Source organism: Polypterus senegalus, chromosome 9 (genome assembly GCF_016835505.1).
Source record: "Polypterus senegalus isolate Bchr_013 chromosome 9, ASM1683550v1, whole genome shotgun sequence".
NCBI lineage: Eukaryota > Metazoa > Chordata > Cladistia > Polypteriformes > Polypteridae > Polypterus > Polypterus senegalus.
The window spans coordinates 76,083,028-76,103,073 of NC_053162.1; the positions used below are offsets into that span (position 1 = coordinate 76,083,028).

Here is a 20,046-nt window from a genome sequence, read left to right on the forward strand (position 1 = left end):
TGTTTAGGTTTTAATTGCTACTTTTGTTTTTACAACGAATAGCACACATCTCAGCTGAGTCACGGAATGAATCTCGTTAAGAGGAAAGGTTCAAAGTGATCAGCGTGTTCAGTACATTCGCGACCACCTTGTGAGTGCTTTTATCTGAAAATTCCGTTAAGTCTGGCAGATTCCCACGGCGATCCTCGTCACGGAGCGTACGACCAGTCCCGCGCCGGCAGCGCCATCTCTCAGTGGGAACGAAGTAGGACGTGGGCGATGGGGTCTTTTTTTTAAAACTTATCCCCCCCTACCCTTCTACGTTCCGTTTTTTTTTTCTCGAAGAAGCTATAAAAGGCTGCAACTAAATAATTCAGTCAGTTCAGCGGACGGTGAACACGGGACATTCCAGCAGAACTTAAGGAGGACCCAGTTCATAAAGTGAGGAGTCGCTAATAAAAGAGAAACTGAGGCTGCGTGTCATTCATTTTCTGGTAATCAGTGAACGAGGTAAGACATTTATTTATGTGGCTGGTTAAATAAAGTGGAACATCCATGCAACACTGTAATTAGCAATCTAGGATAGCTGCTCGTTTTGAAGGAGTGATACTCTGCATCCTAAAAATTAATGTGCATTCGCTTTTTGTCTATTAACATTTATAAAAATTCTCATTTTTAGATAGCTTAGCACAAAGACATCCTCAGATATTTTGTAATTGCTTATCAAACTTTTGAATCTATCTATCTATCTATCTATCTATCTATCTATCTATCTATCTATCTATCTATCTATCTATCTATCTATCTATCTAGTAATACCTTGAAACACCTAATAATGGTTAAAGTGTGATTTTGCCTTAAGTCTCATTTTTTCAAGGTAGCAAATCTGAGTGTTTAATGCTCATAACTAGTCTGTGATCTAAAGTTAAAATGTTTGTTTTAACATTTTCTTTCTGGAGAAAATCAATTTTTTGTGTAGCTGTTTTAAAATATACATGTTTATTGTACCTTGGATAATTTTGCTTAAATCCCCCAATATTCAATTCACTGTTTACTATCAGCCACATTTTTTCCCCCATTTTCCAAACCAGACTTGTAGTAAGTGGTGAACAGAGGGTGGCGTGGGCTCCCCTGGTAGATGATTTTGCAGGCTGCTTCACCTAAGCGTTACATTTTAAGTGGAGGCACATCTATTCCTTCAGCTGTCTCTTGCCTTTAGAACCTGAAGATGGCAACATTTGTTTTAGAAGGCCACATTTGCTTCACTGGGCAGCCAGACAAAAAGGCTGATGTGCTGACGCAAGCCATGTGTCAGACATCCAACAGTTCCCAGAACTGGAGAACGCTGACAACTGTGTGTACTTTACGAGTGGTTTTCTGTGGATGGGGTCTGGTTTGCAGCACATCGAGTTAACATCAGCACTGCTTGACATCTCTGTGAAAATGTGCAAATCCAGCCACTGATGTCTGCTGGCTCGCTCAAAGAGTTGAGTTGGAAGACCAGAGAGAAGAGCCCATGGTTCACTTTCACATGAAGCAGTGCTGTCTTGACTTGAAGCTTTTTCCTAAACCAGGATTGTCATCAAAAGCATGTCACTAAGAATTAAAATATCAGAGAGTATGGCCAAATTTTATTAATGAGAACAATGCTTTACTGCAGTAGTTTTATACTTTGGAAAAGTGGAAATTGTCATAATCTCAGTTAACTTAATGAGATATTCCATCACAATGAAAAATGAAATCAACAGTTTACAGCTTTTCAGCTGACATAGTGTTTAGTGCAGATGCCCTGGGTTTGAATCCCATAGCTTATTATTGCCTGTGTGGAGTTTGCGTGTTATCCCCTTTTCTGTGTTGTTTCCCCTGCCATGTCCCAAAAATTTTCAGGTTAGAGTAATTGGTAATTACAAATTGGATAAGAATGAATGAGTTGCCCCAGTGTTCTGTCTAGTGTTTGTTCCTACTTTGTACTTCATGCTTCTCAGATTGGCTGATGATGATCCAGAAACTGCTCTACGTAAGCTGTGGTTACATTATTCAAACTGTCACACTGCTGCTGGCATGTTGACACAACTAAGAGAAGACTCTGCTAAATAATGGACTCCACTTGAAATGAAAAAAGTGGGGTGCAGAAGCAGTATGCTGGTGGGTGGAGCTTAATCCCCAGAAGGGAAGTTGTTAACTCATGCTGTAGGTAACCAAAAGAAAAGAGAGGGCATGGCGCAAAAAGCAATTGTGTAGTCAACAGGTCAGGGAAACCCTGCTTGTCTTTCTGCTTATTATTTTCAACTCAATCAGCTCCAGCTGCACAACAGATGAACCAACAAGCTCCCAACTGTTTCTTTATTAAAAAAATATGTTTAAAAATTAATCACTCTTCAAAACTCAAGGTACCTTTGATCTTTCTTGTATAATTTATAATACGGTCAGACCGCGCCACCACACATACTATATACATTGTTATTACTGTTTTAGTTTTGTGCGCATCCAGGCTCCAGTAGACTTTTTCTGTTAGATTCTCCAGCCGTAGCCTCTTCTATTTGTGAGCTGGCATGTGTGTCTTTGATTGAGATCCCCTGCGTTTTCCAGACTGTATGATTAAAGGAGAGACAGAAATGTGGTTTAAAATCAACACCATTGCGCACATTTTTTCCTTTTTTTTCTTTCTCATTCTTTCACACTCAGCTGCGATGTTAAAGTCAGAGGTTTCTATTTATTATTCCTGTCTAATGGCAGTTCCCCCTCCACACCACTATTTTGATTTCCCAAAGAGGAACTGACAAACTGCAGGGGTGATTCTTTGTGGAACCCTTGGCCACTGCCAAGCTAAACATGTCCTGAACAAGGGAGTCTCTTAGAGCCAACACGGTGCTTGAAATGGACAAGGCACGCCAAAGGGCTGTGGCAGAAGCTTGTAAAACCGACCACCCAAAACCAGCAGCTTCTTAGGGAGAAGCTGGAGTGAGGTGAGATTTGGAGTCATTGCATGTTCAGCTTCTTTTTCATCTTTTTTAAATTGCTTTATGTTGCTTAATGTTTTTTTTTTATATTGAAGAGCATTGCAACCAATAAATAGTTTTTATTCGGATGCTTGCGAGGCAGGTGTTAGACATAATTTGACCTGGCATGTGCACGTGTGTCTGTAATTATATGGCCTGTGATGGAGTGTTGCCCTGACTCCTGCCTTATGTTATGATGATGTTAGAATAGTTTCTTCACACACAACCCTATTATTGGACTAAGGGGGTCCAGAACATGGATGGGTGAGTAACAAATTGCTGTCAGGGTGCTTGGAGTAAGGACATGAAAAATGGTACATGTAAATGCTGCCCTTTTACCAAAGCAAACAGACTTTGAGGTTCAAATCCTACTGTTACCTCCGTTTGTGATGTTAAGCCCATGCCGTGCTTAATCAGCCATAGAAGTATTTTTCTCAAAAATGCTTTAGTTTCAAATGCACCTCACCTGCTCTGTTTTATGTGCTTCTTATTGTACAGTGGAAAGAGTATCTCTTTTGCTTTCCAACTTCATTTTGTCATAATAAAGCTGTTTCTCCCACATCTAGCAAAATGCATTTTTACACTGCACTATTAAGTTTAACAATGGTGAGGACAACTGTGGTCATTTGGAGTGGCCACCTGAAAGATATGTCCACATTTTCATACTATAGCATCCTACCTATAGAATGTTGTGAAATGTTCTGAACTTCTTCCAACAATCTTTAAAGGGACAAAATCCACAAGTTCCATGAAATATTAATGCATAAATCAAACTTGTTAGTACTTAGACTATGTAAAATAATGATGACGAATGGTTGCAGGCTGGGGTGATATTCATGTATGGTTGAAAGTCAGAGAGAGGCCCAACTGGGCCCAATGGCCTGTAATTCAGGATGCCTGCTGGCAGCTTTATGTCTCTTAAGCCGCATTTCCTTCTTTCACATCCGTCAGAGCGACTCAGCAGCTAACAGAGCATGTTTTCTTTCAGATACGGTGAAGTGAGTTTCCTGGGAAGTGAAACAGAGTTTGTCTTATATTCTACAGTGGAGATCTGTGAAGCAGGCATAATGAAAGCGGTCCTGTCCTGGCTCTGCATCCCTATATTGACACACTACCTTTCCTTGCGTGGAGATGCTCTGTTCCTGTCAAACTCCACAATCCTGGAGCGTCTGCTGAGCAAATACCACGACGCCCAAAATTATACTCATTCCCGGGTCCGCCGTGCAATCCAGTGGTCTGATCGTGAGGAGATAGTGAATCTACATAACAAGTTACGAGGAAATGTGCATCCATCCTCCTCCAACATGGAATACATGGTGAGTACCTCCAGACTGAATATGTTTTTCTTTATAAGATGGGTGCATTTTGGAACATTGGAACATTAACAAAAATCTTTTGATGAGAACAGGCCATTCAGCCCAATAAAGCTTGCTGGTCCTATCCACTTACTTCCATCAGACCAATATAATGTCAAGTTCTGAATGTCCCTAAAGTCTTTTTCTCCACCACACTACCTGGTAACCTATTCAATGATTCTATGGGTCTTAATAAGAAGAAAAACTTACTAATGTTTTGCAAAATGTACCCTTAACCAAAGTCCAGCTGTGAATCTACAGTATGTTCTTGTTAAACTCATTTTTACATAACAGTCTTGATCCACTATTCTAATTCCCTTCAAAATTTTAAATGATATAGTCATGTAATTTCTTACTCTGCTTTGTGTAAACTGAAAAGATTAATAATCGCTTCTTTTAACTCAGCCCCTGCAGTCCTGGAATCAGCCTAGTCACTCTTCTTTGGACTTTATCTAGCACTGCTATGTGTCTTTTGTTGATGGGAGATGAAAACTGCACACAGTTCTCCAGGAGAGATATAACCAGTGCATTATATATATATCAAAAATAATTTTTTGTTGTCACAAATGTATGCTTGAGCTCAGGATTGAGCTGCAGCAAGCAAGATTATAGAGAAGGGCAAAGAATATGTGTCTCTTAAAGGTGAAAGGTCACTCCTGCTCTTTATGATTACAGGTCAAAGGTTACTGAGTACTGTAAATTCAGGATTTTTAATTGTAAGGATTGAATTATTGTTGCGGTTCATCCAGTCAAGCCTTCCAGCAAATATCATTTTTAGGTATCCATACTTAAGTACACTTATAGGGTCAATGTTGTGACTTATGGAGAGTACAGTTAAGTTCTTACTTGCATGTTCTAATCCACATGCCATACATCAACACAACATTATTTCCATTTCAAATCCTACATAATCCCGTTCAGTGTTGAGGAAAAGAATGGATTCTTTCTTGACAGCATCTGGACCAAGACTGGATGGGCCAGTACATCTTAATTTATACGTTCAAGTGCCTGAAGAACATCTTTTACCTCTGAAAGATAGTATGCCATTTGATAATTAAAAGTCAGTAGTCAGTCAGGCACTTATAAAATGGACAGAATAGCCCTGTGGAAGTTACCACCATTTATGTAGTCATTTCATATGATGCAAACACATCAGACGCATAACTTCCTGTCTTTCTGAAAACATTAAATTTATTGCCGTTTCAGAAATGGCCCTATTTTGGACAAAGTTATGGCTAATAGTTCATTCAGTATAGCACATCATTTGTAAACAGGTATGCTCATAGGTTTGACGGTTAGATTGCTTTCACATTCTATGTATATGGTGCTCTTTTACAAGGTTTAAAAAAAGAACATAGAACATAAGAAATTTGACAAATGAGAGAATAACATTTACTTCATCCTTTTACTTTGTCCCCATATCTCATCCAGATACTTCTTAAAGGTTGTCAAGGCTTCAGCTTCAACTACATATCTCGATAGCTTGTTCCAATTTCCCACACCTCTTTGCGTAAAGAAGTGTTTCCTGGATTTAGTCCGTAGTACTAGGGTGTTGTACCGTGTTAGCCATTATGAATGTAGAGAAAGTCAAGCAAAATGACACCTTTTATTGGCACCTTTTATTACATCTTGCCTGAAGAAGCGGCCTGAGTTGCCTCGAAAGCTTGCATATTGTAATCTTTTTAGTTAGCCAGTAAAAGGTGTCATTTTGCTTGACTTTTCTCTGGATTTAGTCCTAAATTCACTTCCCCTTAATTTCCGCAGGATTCACTCTTAAGATAGAGAATTTGGCTGGATCTGCTTTATCAATGTCTTTGAGGATTGTGAAGCCCTAGACTGGGTCTCCACACAATCTCTTCAACTCGAGACTAAACAGGTTTAATTCTCCAGATCTGTTAGAGCAGGACATGTCTTTAAGTCCCAGAAATCACTTGTTTGCTGTTCTGTGTACAGCTTCAAGTGCTGCTATGTCTTTCTTATATTGTGGTAGTCAGAACTGCACACAATACTCCAGATGCAGCCTCAATAGTGCATTATATAATCTTGGAGTAGCATATATTTAAGGGTTTTAATGATATATAAGCTAACCTAGCATTTCATTCGCCTTTTTAGTTGCTTCTGCACATTTCATAGACAATATAAACATTGTGTCAACATAAACCCTCAAATCCTTTTCAGATATTTGTTCCTTTTCAACAGCATCTCCCATTTTGCATTTGTAATTGATATTTCTTTTGCGCACATATAGCACTTTGCACTTTTCTACATTAAACTGCATTTTCCAGGTATTTGCCCAGTTCAAGAAGCTTGTCCAGGGCTTTTTGACTTATTTTTGTTGCCTCATCAGTGTCTGACATTCCTCTAGTATTAGTGTCATCTGTGAACTTTACAAGTTTATTAACAATACCAGAATCCATATCATTAATATAAATCAGAAAAAGTAATGGTCCAAGGACAGTCCCCTGAGGGACTCCACTGATAACATCACTCCACGTGGAGCATTTTCCTCTTAGCTGTAGTCTTTGTCTCCTGCCAGCTTACCAATTTGATATCCAGTCTTGTAGGTTAAAGGTGGTGGAAATGTTTCCATTCAATGAAATTGTTGTTTATTAAACTCATGTCCAAGATTTGTAATCTTCCCACACATCTGGAGCAGGCATGTGTTCTGTCATTTCTTAACAAACAGGCCTTTAAATGGATGCTGAGACCTAGATGTCCATTTTCTTAGCAGAACCTACTTACCTCAGCCGATTCAGCAGACACCAAAGCCTGATATGATAGTAATGTGAGAAAGGGAAGTATCTGTTCTGCTTAAAATGCCAGGTCATCACATCTGAGACGATACCAGTCAACCTTTGGAAGAATCTGAGCACCCCATGGGATACTAGCACCCCAACCAAATATTAAAGTGCTTACTTCCCATGGAGATATTTTATGTGAGTTATTGTAATAGAAATAATACACACATATAATTATTAATTTATACATCAAACCCAATTAAATAGTCAAATGTTGCTACCTTGTAGCTTATGCAAGCTTACTGAACCCAAGGCTTACGTTTAAGCTTATTTTATTTGCGTTTATATGTTCAGACTTTTTTCTGGCATTGGAGATCTGTGCTTGTGCTTTAGTATGAAAGAAAAAGGTGAACAATTTTAAAAATCTGATATACAGCATGCAATGCAGGACTGAAATATTGTAGTTTGTCTGGTCTGGAGTGGAGTAGCGTATGAGAAACAGAGTGGAGGATTTTTGATAAGAGTCAAAGGATCTGTATGATCTCTGCACTGTTAAGTAAAGCCTGATTCATATGAATTCATCTTTCTTATACAAACCAGAAAATCAAAATTTACACGAGTCGATAACCTCAAAGCAGATGATGTGACAAGTTACGGCTTTTGTGTTGTGTTAGAGAAGTCCACCCAGTTGTAAATTATTATGCTGCCATGTACAGACCTGTGACATGCAGTATGGACCTTGGCATCATGTTTCTCTTGGTGTCAGCATAATTCCACCAATCCAGGCTTAATTTTCCTTATGTAAAAAAATACACAGAGTGTGTCAAAGATTTGGGGCCCCAGCTAAGAATAACCTCTGGTTGGCAAGGTGTTTGTTTTTTTTTTTTTAATTTAGCTTCCCACATTTAGGTGTAGATGTGCTCTAGCAATGAACTCCTACTTCCAGTGGTGGTGGCTGTTAAATATGGCGCTCCTAGAAAGGTCAGGACTGGAACAGATGTTAATTGTCTTTGGGTAACTTCTCCTCACTTTAAGGATTTAGAGGAAAAGACTATGCCTCCCTTGCTCCCTTCCTTTATTGTACTTCACACAATGTTCCATGTCATGCTCACTAAACCCGAAGTCTGACACTGTGAATGGAAGCTTGTGACTTGCTCTTCTGCTCTCTGTAGACTTTATACATGTCCAACTAAGTTTTCCTCATGTGCTTGGGTTACACTTAACCACCAAAAGGCATGCCGTCTGGATTGGCCTTGTAGGAGTGAGAGTGTGGCTGTGTGAGTGAATATGGCCTGTGATAGGCTGGCATTTGATCCATGGGTAATATTACTCATTTACTCACATGTAATACGACTTTAACAAGGACTTCTTTTGGTCTTCATAACACTTATAAAACATTGCAGTGCAGTGTGGAATGTTGGCATGAGGGTAAAATTACTTGTTAATATGAAGGATTCGCAGGTCTCATACTTAATATGTAATATGAACAGAAATGTGTCTCCCTAAGTCACCACAGACCACTACAAAGTGAAATTTTGTTAGTAGTACATGTTGCAGAGATGAATAAACACTTTACTGATGCTTTGTAAAGTGTTATGGAGATCCAGAGAAGTGTATATTAAGTTCTTGTTACATAATTGTAACAGTGAGTAACAGATGCATTTCTACAGCATTTCTGTACCTAAACTAAAGTTTTACCCATGGTTGCCCAATGTCTTGCAGCCAGTACTGTTCAGGTAAGCTCAAGCACCTCTCAGCTCTTCAGCAGAGAAAAAAAAATCAGGAAATGGGACAGTTTTCTTTAACAATTAAATGTCTTTGTAGACAACTAAGTACTTCAAAGCACAGTCTTTTCAGTCAGATAGATCACCTTGCTGTTAGGAGAGCTGAACCTTGCACAAGTGTGGTTTTCATCCCACCTTCCAAACTACTGTGCCACACTTCCTGTCTAAATAATTGTTTCCAGCTTAATACAAAATGAGATCAAGTAGGAAATGCATTCTGTGATGTAGGCAGTGCCTGCAGCATGTAGCTTGATTGCTGGATGTCCTACTGTATGGCTTTCATTAACAATAGACTTTAATCGAGCCCCATGAGATTCAACAAAGAGAAGTTTTTACTCTAAACTCATTTACTGTCATCTTCTGCACCAACTCAAATATTAGACAAGGGAAAATGTCATGTGTGCAAATTATTTCCAGACATGGTTGGTGAGAATGATTGGAAGATAAAAAGAGCCTTGTGAAAAAAGACCTGGTAAAATGATATGTGAAGAAGACGCCATGCTCCCTGCAAAATGCTGACCGTGTTATTGTTTTTTAGGACTTGGCTGAAACATTTTGTTACTGCTCTCCTTTTTTTGTTTCCTAACAAGACAATTTGTCTTGGAATCAGACAGCACCTTCAAAGTTGGCATTTGAAGGTAATTACAATTTGATTTACAGGTTGTAGGCTAGCCAAAGGCCTGGTGAGTGAAAGATTGCATTGAAGTAAAGTGGGAAGCCACGAGGAGCTTGGTGTGTGTCAGTCAGCCAGTTACGCTATGTAAGCAGAGGTTAATCCTTTGCCAGTGCGGAAAGGCTATTTTTGCCAAAGACGCACAGACAAGGTTTTCATGAGAGCAAGCGGCTGCATAGGGCAAGTTCCGGATTTTGGGGGTGAGATGGGGACGCATCTTGGTACATCCAGAACCTTGGAAATTTACTGTGAGGTAGAGGCTTACACTCCCAATGAAGTTAGCTGTGTATATATACATAGGCGTGAGATGGATGAATAGTGTGTGTGTTTGTATGCTTGTTCAGCATGTGAAGAATGCAGTCTTGTCTCTGCACTCCTGAAGTGCAGGGCTTAGTGTAGTTAAGCCAGCCTTCTCATTAAGCCAGCCTTCTCATAAAAACATTGCTGATTTTTTTTTTGCATTAAAAAATGAATAATATGTTGTAGTGTCCAGTTTCATTGCTAGACATTAACCAACCCTGGATGGACATTGCATCAGTACTTTGAGGAATTTAATATGATTATTTATAGAATAGGAGAGGATAAGCAAAGTCTGTGGAGAAAAGCTAATCCAGACTGGAGGAGAATGTGCAATCTCTGTACAGTCTGACATTCTAAAACAGAGAGCTAAGAGGCAGCAATGTTACCTACTAATCCTCCATGCTTTCCCTTTGACAAAACAACTAGATGTAAAAAATAGAAGAACCTTCAGAACCTCTAACCTCCAGCTAATGAACCCATCAGTTTGTGTGTGGTCACTAAATAAACTGTTCTGTCAGAATTTATTTTTGTTTTCTCCTTTCAGAGCCCCATGTCCATTTTCCATATATCTGTGTAGTGTTGCAGAGTCCACAATAATTATTTTGGCGTAGTCATCTGGTTTTGCACTGAGGAGGGGTGGAATGTGGAAGCTCAGTGAGAAAGCTCAAGCTCAGATGGTGTCATCAGAAAGTACTCACCTCACATTGTTGAGAAGCAGTATCTGCTTAGCCAAGGCTGGAAGCCTTACTGTATATTAGCTCTTTCTGGTACGAGATGTTGTAATCCAGACATCATAGGTTTGCATCTGGCCTCTGGCAGTTACCACAGAACAAATCTACGAACTAAATTGACTTGTTGTGTAAGTTGACAGTGATACACTTGTAGTAATAAGCTGGTTTTGCACTGTAAAGGGTTAGAGTATGACATAGCAGAGTCATGCCGTAACATCAGTGAGAGAGAAAGAGAGAACTCAGCAGATGTGACCAAGAAGCGCACTCATAACTCATAATGTTCAGAAGCAGTATCTGCTTGCCCAAAACTGAAAGTCTTTGATTAGCTTAGGCTGATAAGAGACATTGTAATCCATGATATCACGGGTTTGTATCAGGCCACCAGCAGTTACCACAGTACAAATCTACAAGTTTTGATGGCTTTGGTGTGAGTATACAACAATACATTTAGCGTAGCCAGATGGTTTTACACTGTGAAAGGGTAATGTGTGTTGTGGAATAAGGGAGAGTCTCCTATAAATTTAGGCTGAAAAGAGATTATTTCTGAAGACTGTGGTAATCCAGACGTTATTGGTTTGCAGATGACCATCTGCAATTACCACAGCGTAAATCAGTGAACTGAGATGGTTTTTAATATAAGGCCAGATTTATACTTCATGCAAAGCATGCCCCAGTGGACGCTACTGCTATGCAAGTGTTGTACTGTTCATACTTGCACGTACTTTACGAAACTCTGGAAGATTCTACCAGGTGGCAGTGCAAGATATCATCACGGTGAGAAAACATTCGACTTTGCTGTGTTGTGAATTGCCTTAAACATCCATTAAATTCCGAGGACACCTTGCCACAATATCTCTGAAAAGGATGTTTAATGATTAAATCCATCAATCCAGGGATGTGCCCATACCAGCTAACATTGGGGATAATGCAGAAACAATCCCTGGATGGGGCATCAGCTCATCACAAGGTGAATACAAGCATTCACATACTCTAGTGTCATTTTAGCGTCACCAAATTCCCAAATCTGCATATCTTTGGAAGGAAATCAGAGCACAGTGTGGAAACCCAGCAGGAAAACACGCAGACTCCAGGCAGGAAACACCAGTGACGTGACTCCCTGCGAGACAGCAGCACTATCCCTCCGCCACCATGTCACCCCCATGTGTGTAATCATTAACAGTATTCATTATTTAAACAAAGTTAATGATTTATCTGTACAATGTAACATACACACTTTAATGCATTTCATCATGAAAGTGATATCAAGTATAAATCTAAGGATTCTAAATGTTCAGAGAGCTGGAATATTTAATGTGTGCTATGTGGTGGTCTACAGTATTGCTGCTTGCCTCTGCTGTCAGTTCAGGATGAAAAACCGGAATCATGTAGTGATTAACAACTGGGTCAGTTTTAAGATTTTTACGATGGTCTACTTTAATGATAATGTAAACTACGAGATTAGCCGAAATTTCCACTTTGATCACAAAAAACACCTTTTCACTGTGTCCTTATTTTTTTCTCTGTGGCTCAAATACAGCTCTGTACATTCTGTTGCTGACGACACAGAAGATGGTATGTGAGACTTTTAAAATGTATCATGTCATTACAGTGGGGAATATGCGACACTTGAATATAAAAGCATCACAAATGCATTTGTATGTCAGCATTTTGCTTAACCTCATGAAACCATTCATCAAACATCGAATCGCGCACATTGATCCTGTAGCATCTTTCTGTTACATGTAGATAGTAAACAGAGACGTCACATTCAAACTTTTATCACACTGCGTCCACCGACTTTTTGCTGGGACTGCAGCTCACGCACGCGTCACGTTACTTACTGATGACCTGCTCAGTTGACACATCAATACAATGCTGGGAATGCGTGGCAGCCATGATGCGTGCATGTATGTGTTCTGAGCATGAAGTATGAACGAGCCCTAAGTCCATGGCAATACAATTTTTGTCACTTGCTTACTGTTCATAATCCTCAGATAACAGGATTCTTCATGAATATGCTAGCAGGCTGCTATCCATTGTTTAAATGTACATCTTTAAGTCTCTAGAATGCATACTTTTTGAGATCCTAAAGTCCTATGACAATAATAACAACAACAACTTTTCCCCTGAAATTTTTTTTTTGCCTTTACATGTCGATCTTGCAGATATTTCCATTTCTACCTGCATCTTTGCCCAGGGTCTGGACAATTTCTTGCCATTAATCTGTGCACATTTGGCTGTCTCTATGTGCTAATAATATTAGATTGCATAGGTTTAATGAGACAAAGCACAAAGAAGGTGTTTTGGGGCACCTTGAAGGCCAGCAATGTACATTGTTTAACACAAAAGACATAAAAAAATGCATGTTAAGCGCAATAACGTTGAAGTCTTTCTTATATTTTGTAATCGGACTGTTCAAGATGGCTTTGCTGCCTGTTTTAAAGTATACTTACCCTGGAAATGATGTCATAGGTGGAACTGTGTCAATATTCCTTTCTGCAGAGGGGAGAGGAGAAGAGGGAACATTATTGTATAGTGCCACCTCATGTCCCTGAGAAGAATTACAGTCATATATGCCCTTAAGCCCTTAATGCGTGTGACAAGGTGCAGGTAGTGACAAATCACTTCACACAAATGAGCCCATATTTTTTTGTCAAACTCACGTGCAGTTGATGCACAAAGGACCATGCAGTCACAAAATTCTAAAGCACACAGGGTTGTCAACATGAGAGTCCATGCTTCATAACTGCTAATGAAATTTGTTTTACACCCACCCTAGCGGACCTTCGCAGCAATTCGAACGCACAAAGTATAAACAGGCCTTGACTTATCCTTTATCCTGATACAATGTCCTGTGTCCTTTAATCTAATCTAAATCAATTTGAGTATGTGAGATACATCCCTACAGATGTTAAACCTGAAAATGATTTATTTGCTGAGGAGTTCTCTGCTCAGGGGTCCAGCCACGGTAACTGCAACACACACTTTTCATGAAAGACCGCTTTAATAATCAGTTATGTGCAAAATGAAAAACATAACTGTCTTTTTGTACCTGAGAATATTATTTACCTTGGAAACATGTCCACAGTTAAAAGTGAGCTGAGGGCATCCTCACCATCTGGAAAAATATCACAGTGTCTTCTGAAACTAGGTTTTGATCAGTTACCACAAAAATGCAGACAGCACCACAAATATGCAAATAAAAAGAAAATTATACACACTGATCAGCCACAACATTAAAACCACCTGTCTAATTTTGTGTAGGTCCCCCTCATGCTTTCAAAACAGCTGTGACCCATTGAGGCCTAGACTCCACAAGGCCTCTGAAGGTGTCCTGTGGTATCTGGCATCAAGAAACTAGCAGCAGATCCTTTAAGTCTTGTAAGTTGTGAGGTGGGGCCTGCATGAATCAGACTTGTTTTTCCAGCATATCCAACAAATTCTTGATTGGGTTGAGATCTGGGGAATTAGAGGCCAAGTGAATGCCTAGAACGTTTTGTCATGCTCCACAACTTATTCCTGAACAGTTTTTGTAGTATGGCAGAGTACATTATCCTGCTTAAAAAGGCTACTGTAATCAGGTAATACCATTGTCATTAAGGTGTGTATGTGGTCTGCAGTAATCTTTACATAGGTGGTTTGTGTCAAAGTAACATCTACATGAATGCCAGAGCCCAAGGTTTCCCAGCAGAGCATTGCCCAGAACATCACCTGTCCTCCTCTGGCTTGCCTTCTTTTCATAGTGCATCCGGTTGCCATCTTTTCCCCACATAAACAACATACACACTCCCAGCCAGCAACATGGCCTAAAAGAAAACATGATTCATAAGACCAGGCCACCTTCTTTAATTGTTCCATGATCCAGCCCATTGTAAGTGCTTTTGTTGGTAGACGGGGGACAGCTTAGGCACTATGACCTTTCTGTGACTATACAGCTGAATATGCAGTGTGTGTTCTGACACTACTATCTCATGGTTAGCATTAAGTTTTTCAGCAATATATGCTACAGTAGTCCTTCTGTGAGATCAAACAAGATGGCTAGCCTTTGCTCCCCACACATATTAATGAGCATTGGGAGCCCAGGACCCTGTTACTTGTTCACCAGTTGTCCTTCCTTCGACCACTTTTGGTAGGTACTAACCATTGCATACCAGGAACACCTCACAAGACCTTTTGTTTTGGAGAAGTTCTGACCCAATTGTTTAGCCATCATACGATGCTGGCCCTTTTTTGGCCCTTGTCTAAGTCGCTTAGATCCTTAAACTTGCCTGTTTTTGCTGCTCGTAATGCATCACTTTTGTTGTTAACCTAATTGACTCATTTTTATGAGTCTGAAACTAAACTAATACAGTCTATATTGTGTATCACTAAATTAGATTTTATATACAAAACAAGTCAATATTCAGCATTTGTCTGTAATAAACAGTGCTTCATTCATGGAAATGCGAAACTGAAACACTAAACAATCTGTTACTAGTAAAGAACTTGGTGTACAGTATGTCCTTTTGTAATAGCGGTGTAATTTATTATTTCTGCGCAGTATGTAACAATATTTTATTTGTTTATGTGCACATAGCATTTACACTTTTAGTAGCTGAGATTATGGAAGATTAAGAGAAGTTTCACTGTCTAGTATATTTGTCCATGTTCTAAATTATTCATGGAGAATTGATTTTGCCCAACCTTGAATTTTTTAAAATACTTTTTAGTATTGAGTCTAGCTGTGCAACTGCATTTATATACAAAACAAAAAAAATCCAAACATACTCAAATTCATTGCATAACCAATTACATGTCATGTGATGCTGGAATAAATCATGGGAGAAGGGGAGACAGCAGTTTTCTGAAATCTAGCTTTAATGCTAGCATCCAAACATAGGTGTATCTACTTCTAGCTAAATGATTTGATAAGCTCTTAAGACACAAATGCTCTGAAGTATTCCGAATGGTTGTAGATACCAACAGATGATGAATTTATTAATTTCTCAGTGTAGAGCTCTGTACAACACCACCTACTGGGGTGCCATGGAAGTGTTATTAAATGAAAGCCACAAAGCACAAAGTGAGCCCATAAACTGCACAGAATACTATATTTACTCATGTACCATGCACCCTCATGTAAGACGCGCACCCTAATTTTTACAAAGAAAATCGCGAAAATCGTTTTGCCCCGTGTATGACACGCGTTGTGATTGTATAGAAAGCGTTTAGAGAGAGAGAGCGCGAGTGCGCGAGCAAATGAGCGAGAGAGAGAGAGAGCATGAGTGCGCGAGCGAGAAAGAGAGAGCACGAGTGGGTGAGCGAGAGAGAGAGAGCGAGAAAGAGAGTGAGCGAGCGAGCCCAAGCAGAAGAAGTAAACTTTACAGAATTACATTTCCTCGTGTATGATATGCGCCTGATTTTCTAATGCTAATTTTCAGGAAAAATGTGCGAGTGGTACATGCGTAAATACGGTAGATATTTAGGATTTTAATAGCCTAGGATATTATGTTACCACATGTTTCCTTTTTGGAGGCAGCGCCTGTAAACGTGTTGATAGGATTAGTGAAAACAGAGAGACTGTGAAAACAAAATTAAAAAATTCTATGAAAATAAATGAGTGTCTTAATGAATAAAGTTGTGCTGCCTTACAGAAATCACTTTTCTTAGCAGTGAGATGGCTTGTCCAATTGTTCACATAACAAAGCCCACAACAATCATCTCCTCAATTGTCTTGTTCTTTCATATCATCATATATTTCATAATGTCTTGACACATCTCCCAACTCAATATTTAATGGGTGTTTGGCTTTTAAAAAAGTCCCCATGGTACACGCCAGGGCCAGCAACATGAGGAGATGTGTAACAACTTGAAGTATCCCATAGTCATGTTCTAATGCTTACTGGCTCACACTATGCCTCTGAATCTTAATGTATGCTCAGTATACCAGCTGAAGTGTCAGAGAAGAATGTCACTTTGACTTATTCCTACTACTACTGTTTATTTTGTGGTTCTTCAGCTGCCTTTGTTGGTTTTTGGCCTTTCTTACCTATTTTTGGCTTTTTCTTATGTTGTTAATAAGCATATTCCTCTTCTAATACGAAAATTGCATCTATGTCGTATGTCTGTTCAATGTCTATTCTTCTTCTTTCTGTCTATTGACGGAATTAGCGATGGACTAAGCATGATACAAAGAGCATGGATGTGTATACTTATGAGCCAACTTCACTAAGCATAACTACTTAAAGTGCTCATTTACTGACCTTACCACACTTGTTCCCTACCATTCTACGCTGGCACCTCTTCCATCCTTGACAACTTGTTGCCAGTTGAGTAATCTCTGACCTGCTCTTGATTAACCAGTAAATTAAGTCATATTTACTTAACAGCAGTAGATGAAGTTTGTCACTGTCCTCTAAAGCTGGAGATTGTCTTCAGTAATAAGGTCTATGGCAGCACCAGGTTTCGAACTGCAAGCTCTGATTATATTACAAAAAATACAACAAAAATATGACTTTATAAGTGTTTCACAAAAAAACACTACATGAAATCTATCAACGTTTTGCATTCTATCTAAATAAAACAGAATTGTGGGGCTTCTTGGCTTTGCAATTACAGTGTTTGTTCTCACTTTGCAGAATGTAATGGTGTCTGCTTTTCTCATTTCACTGCAGGTTTGGGATGAAGAGCTGGAGCGATCAGCCACTGAATGGGCACATCAGTGTATCTGGGAGCATGGCCCGAAAGACCTGCTGATGTCCATAGGACAGAACCTGGCTGTACACTGGGGAAGGTGAGTGCCATATTCTTTTTGTGTCACTTACTGTGTACACAAATATGCATGCATGGGAAATGTTACAACAGCTATTAATGGTATGCAGCATCATTTACATTTAGCAATATCAGTGACACATCTGAACAGAGATGTTGTCAGCTTAGTTGTACTGATTTTCAAATACGGACATAGCATTTACCATGGATAATACTTTGAGGATTTTTAATGCATCACACAATCACACCATTCAGCATCCCTTTCACAGACATGGGGATTTGAAGCTTTTCTAGGAACCAAGAGTTCATCATAAGGTACATTTTCTTAAACCATGCCAAAAACTTGCCATTCATTTCTTTCTGCTATCAATGGAAAACTGGAGAGAGAGCCATACGTCCACACAGATAGTGACCAAATAGGGATTTGAATTCATGACTCTGGAGCTGAGAGGCAACAGTACCAGCCATTGTGTTACTGTGCTACTCAGAGAATAACAAGTTTATTTAAATTTTGTTATGTTAAAATGTGACAGTTCAGAGTGTCCATGTTGAATACACCGGTGTAAGGTCAGTTTATTTGACAACACAAATGTAAGCAATCTAAAGAATCATCACCCTAACCTTCTCTTAACTGAAGTGTGCCACATAGTTTTAAAATAGTAGAACAAAAACAGATATGGTGACCACTATGACATTCTAAAGCTGGTGACTTATTACAAGAATTCTAGTCAGAGTGTGTGTCAGACTTGACTACTGCAATTGCTGATCTTGTTGTCTGAAGATGGCAGATTATGCGACAAGAAATTGCAGGGAAGATGACTATGATGACTTTTCAGCACAGTTTCACATTTCCAAAATATCAAGAGCTTTGCCCTTTTTTGTAGCAGCCAATAAAATTTTATCTCATGGTCAGTGTTGTTTGAAAGCTTTCCAGGTACGATGTGGTCAGTCTCAATCCTGCCCTGCTTTTTCTTGTTTCCATTTTGTTATGGTACATCAAGCTTGAAATATCAGACAGACAAGCCTGTGGTCAGTTTGTGAGGTCTAAAACACAACAGTTCCTTGTTCCTTCTAGCTACATTCGATGCATTGTACATCCGGGTGAGTACTCAGCTCAGGTGGTTGTCAGCTCTCACAAACGAGCATATCACTGCAATATAAGACAAGATCAAACCTGTTTAATTTTGACAGGGAGTGTCACAGACTAGTAGGAGTAAGTTGCTGTGGCTATCAAACTACACGACAATGTTATGAGAATAGAAGTTGTCTACTGAAAATGGTTGGAAAAATCATGTTTTGTGACAGGGCCTTAAGAAAGGGGGACAGCAACATGTTGTGACTTTTGACAACTAAATATATTGCATAATTAAAAGATAGTAAGAGAATTGCATATTTATGAGACTTGGGGATGAAGGGGCTGGTGAGAATCACAATTGTAAGAGTTTTCCCACAGTGCAAATAGGAGATTAGATGTAAGATACCATGGTGAGATGTGTAACCAAAGGGGTGACATTGCCATCATCACTGATCCATCACCAGTAAGATCCCAAGGGATAATTACTTTTTGGTTTATATCTGGATAAAAGACTTTGAACAGCAGCAGAGGCTGGAATAGGAGTCTGTTACACGTGGGTTGGTTGGGCTCTTCTACTTTTATTCCTTATTATAATGGTCAAGTGACATGGGGAATTTTGACATTAAATGACATTAAGAGTATTTTGAAGTTGATGTCTGCTGGGTTGCAAGGTTCCATTTGGTGGAGCTCTAGGAGCACAGTCCCAGGAATACTCTGGAACATTCCTGAAGTAATCTCTGGATGTTCCCTGGTAGCCATCCCTGGCCAGAGGTTAGAAGCCAGTTCTGTTCATTTGGCTGTTTTAATTTTGAGTTATGGACAAGAGTTTGGAAAGCACTCAACTGGTAGAAATGAAGAAGGTTAGAGCTGCAATAAAAAAATGCATGGAAGATGCAGTGAATTTAAGGTGGTCAACTGCAGTGGGAGCCCTGCATAATGAGTATGGACCCCATCTTCTATTTAGTTAGGCCCAGCAGGGCAGTTAGGCTTTGGTTTTCTTTGTTTATTGTTTTATTTTAGAACCTCCATGCGTTATAAGTTTGTTGATAACACACCCATTTTTGTACTCCTTAGCTTATTTAGCTTTTTTATTGGTTGGGGACTGCTCAAAGTATCCTCTTTAGACCACATCATAGAGTGTGATTTAATCTTTGACTGCTCTCAATTCAAGTAAGTTTATATGAAGTCAACAATCAAGTGAACTTTACTAAATTATGACTTAAAGGCTAAAATTCCTTCATCTATGCTACTCAAGCCTACTCCATTTAAAGGCACACATGCACTCTTTGTGCTTTCTGCACATCTTGCTGCTGCGTATATGTTTAGGTATCTGAGGAAAGCTCTAGAAGAGGTTGCTGACATCTGTTTTTACCCAGATTGTACAACTGTTTTATACCTTATTTGAATAACTTTAAAGATGTCAGTGCTGTTGGAGCTTGATTGATGATGGGGGGAATAGCATGTTTATTTAACATGGTGGTAAACAAGAAGCAAAAAGGATATAGTTAACAGTGTGCTTGACTGCTGATGTGAAAGAATGCTGTAAATGTCTAGCCCATATGTTGCATGAGATTTCACTGTAGATAAAGGTGATAATGGAGGATATGTCGTAATCAATTGTAAAACTGAGAGTCTTGTACAGATAGAGTTGTATGACTAAAA

General features: G+C 39.3%; 1 protein-coding gene across 2 annotated transcripts in view; it reads left to right on the forward strand.

The window, feature by feature from the left end:
- Positions 1-257: 257 nt before the first annotated feature.
- crispld2 (cysteine-rich secretory protein LCCL domain containing 2) overlaps positions 258-20,046 on the forward strand; it is a 66,161-nt gene continuing 46,372 nt past the window's right edge. Inside the window, exons 1-3 of one of the 2 annotated variants that reach the window (XM_039763324.1) lie at positions 258-489; positions 4,023-4,294; positions 17,213-17,331. In XM_039763324.1, the coding sequence (XP_039619258.1) occupies positions 4,046-4,294; positions 17,213-17,331 (368 nt within the window). In that variant the 5' untranslated portion in view covers positions 258-489; positions 4,023-4,045. Of the gene's footprint in view, positions 490-3,966; positions 4,295-17,212; positions 17,332-20,046 lie in introns of both variants that reach the window. The other variant, XM_039763323.1, reaches the window with a different exon arrangement.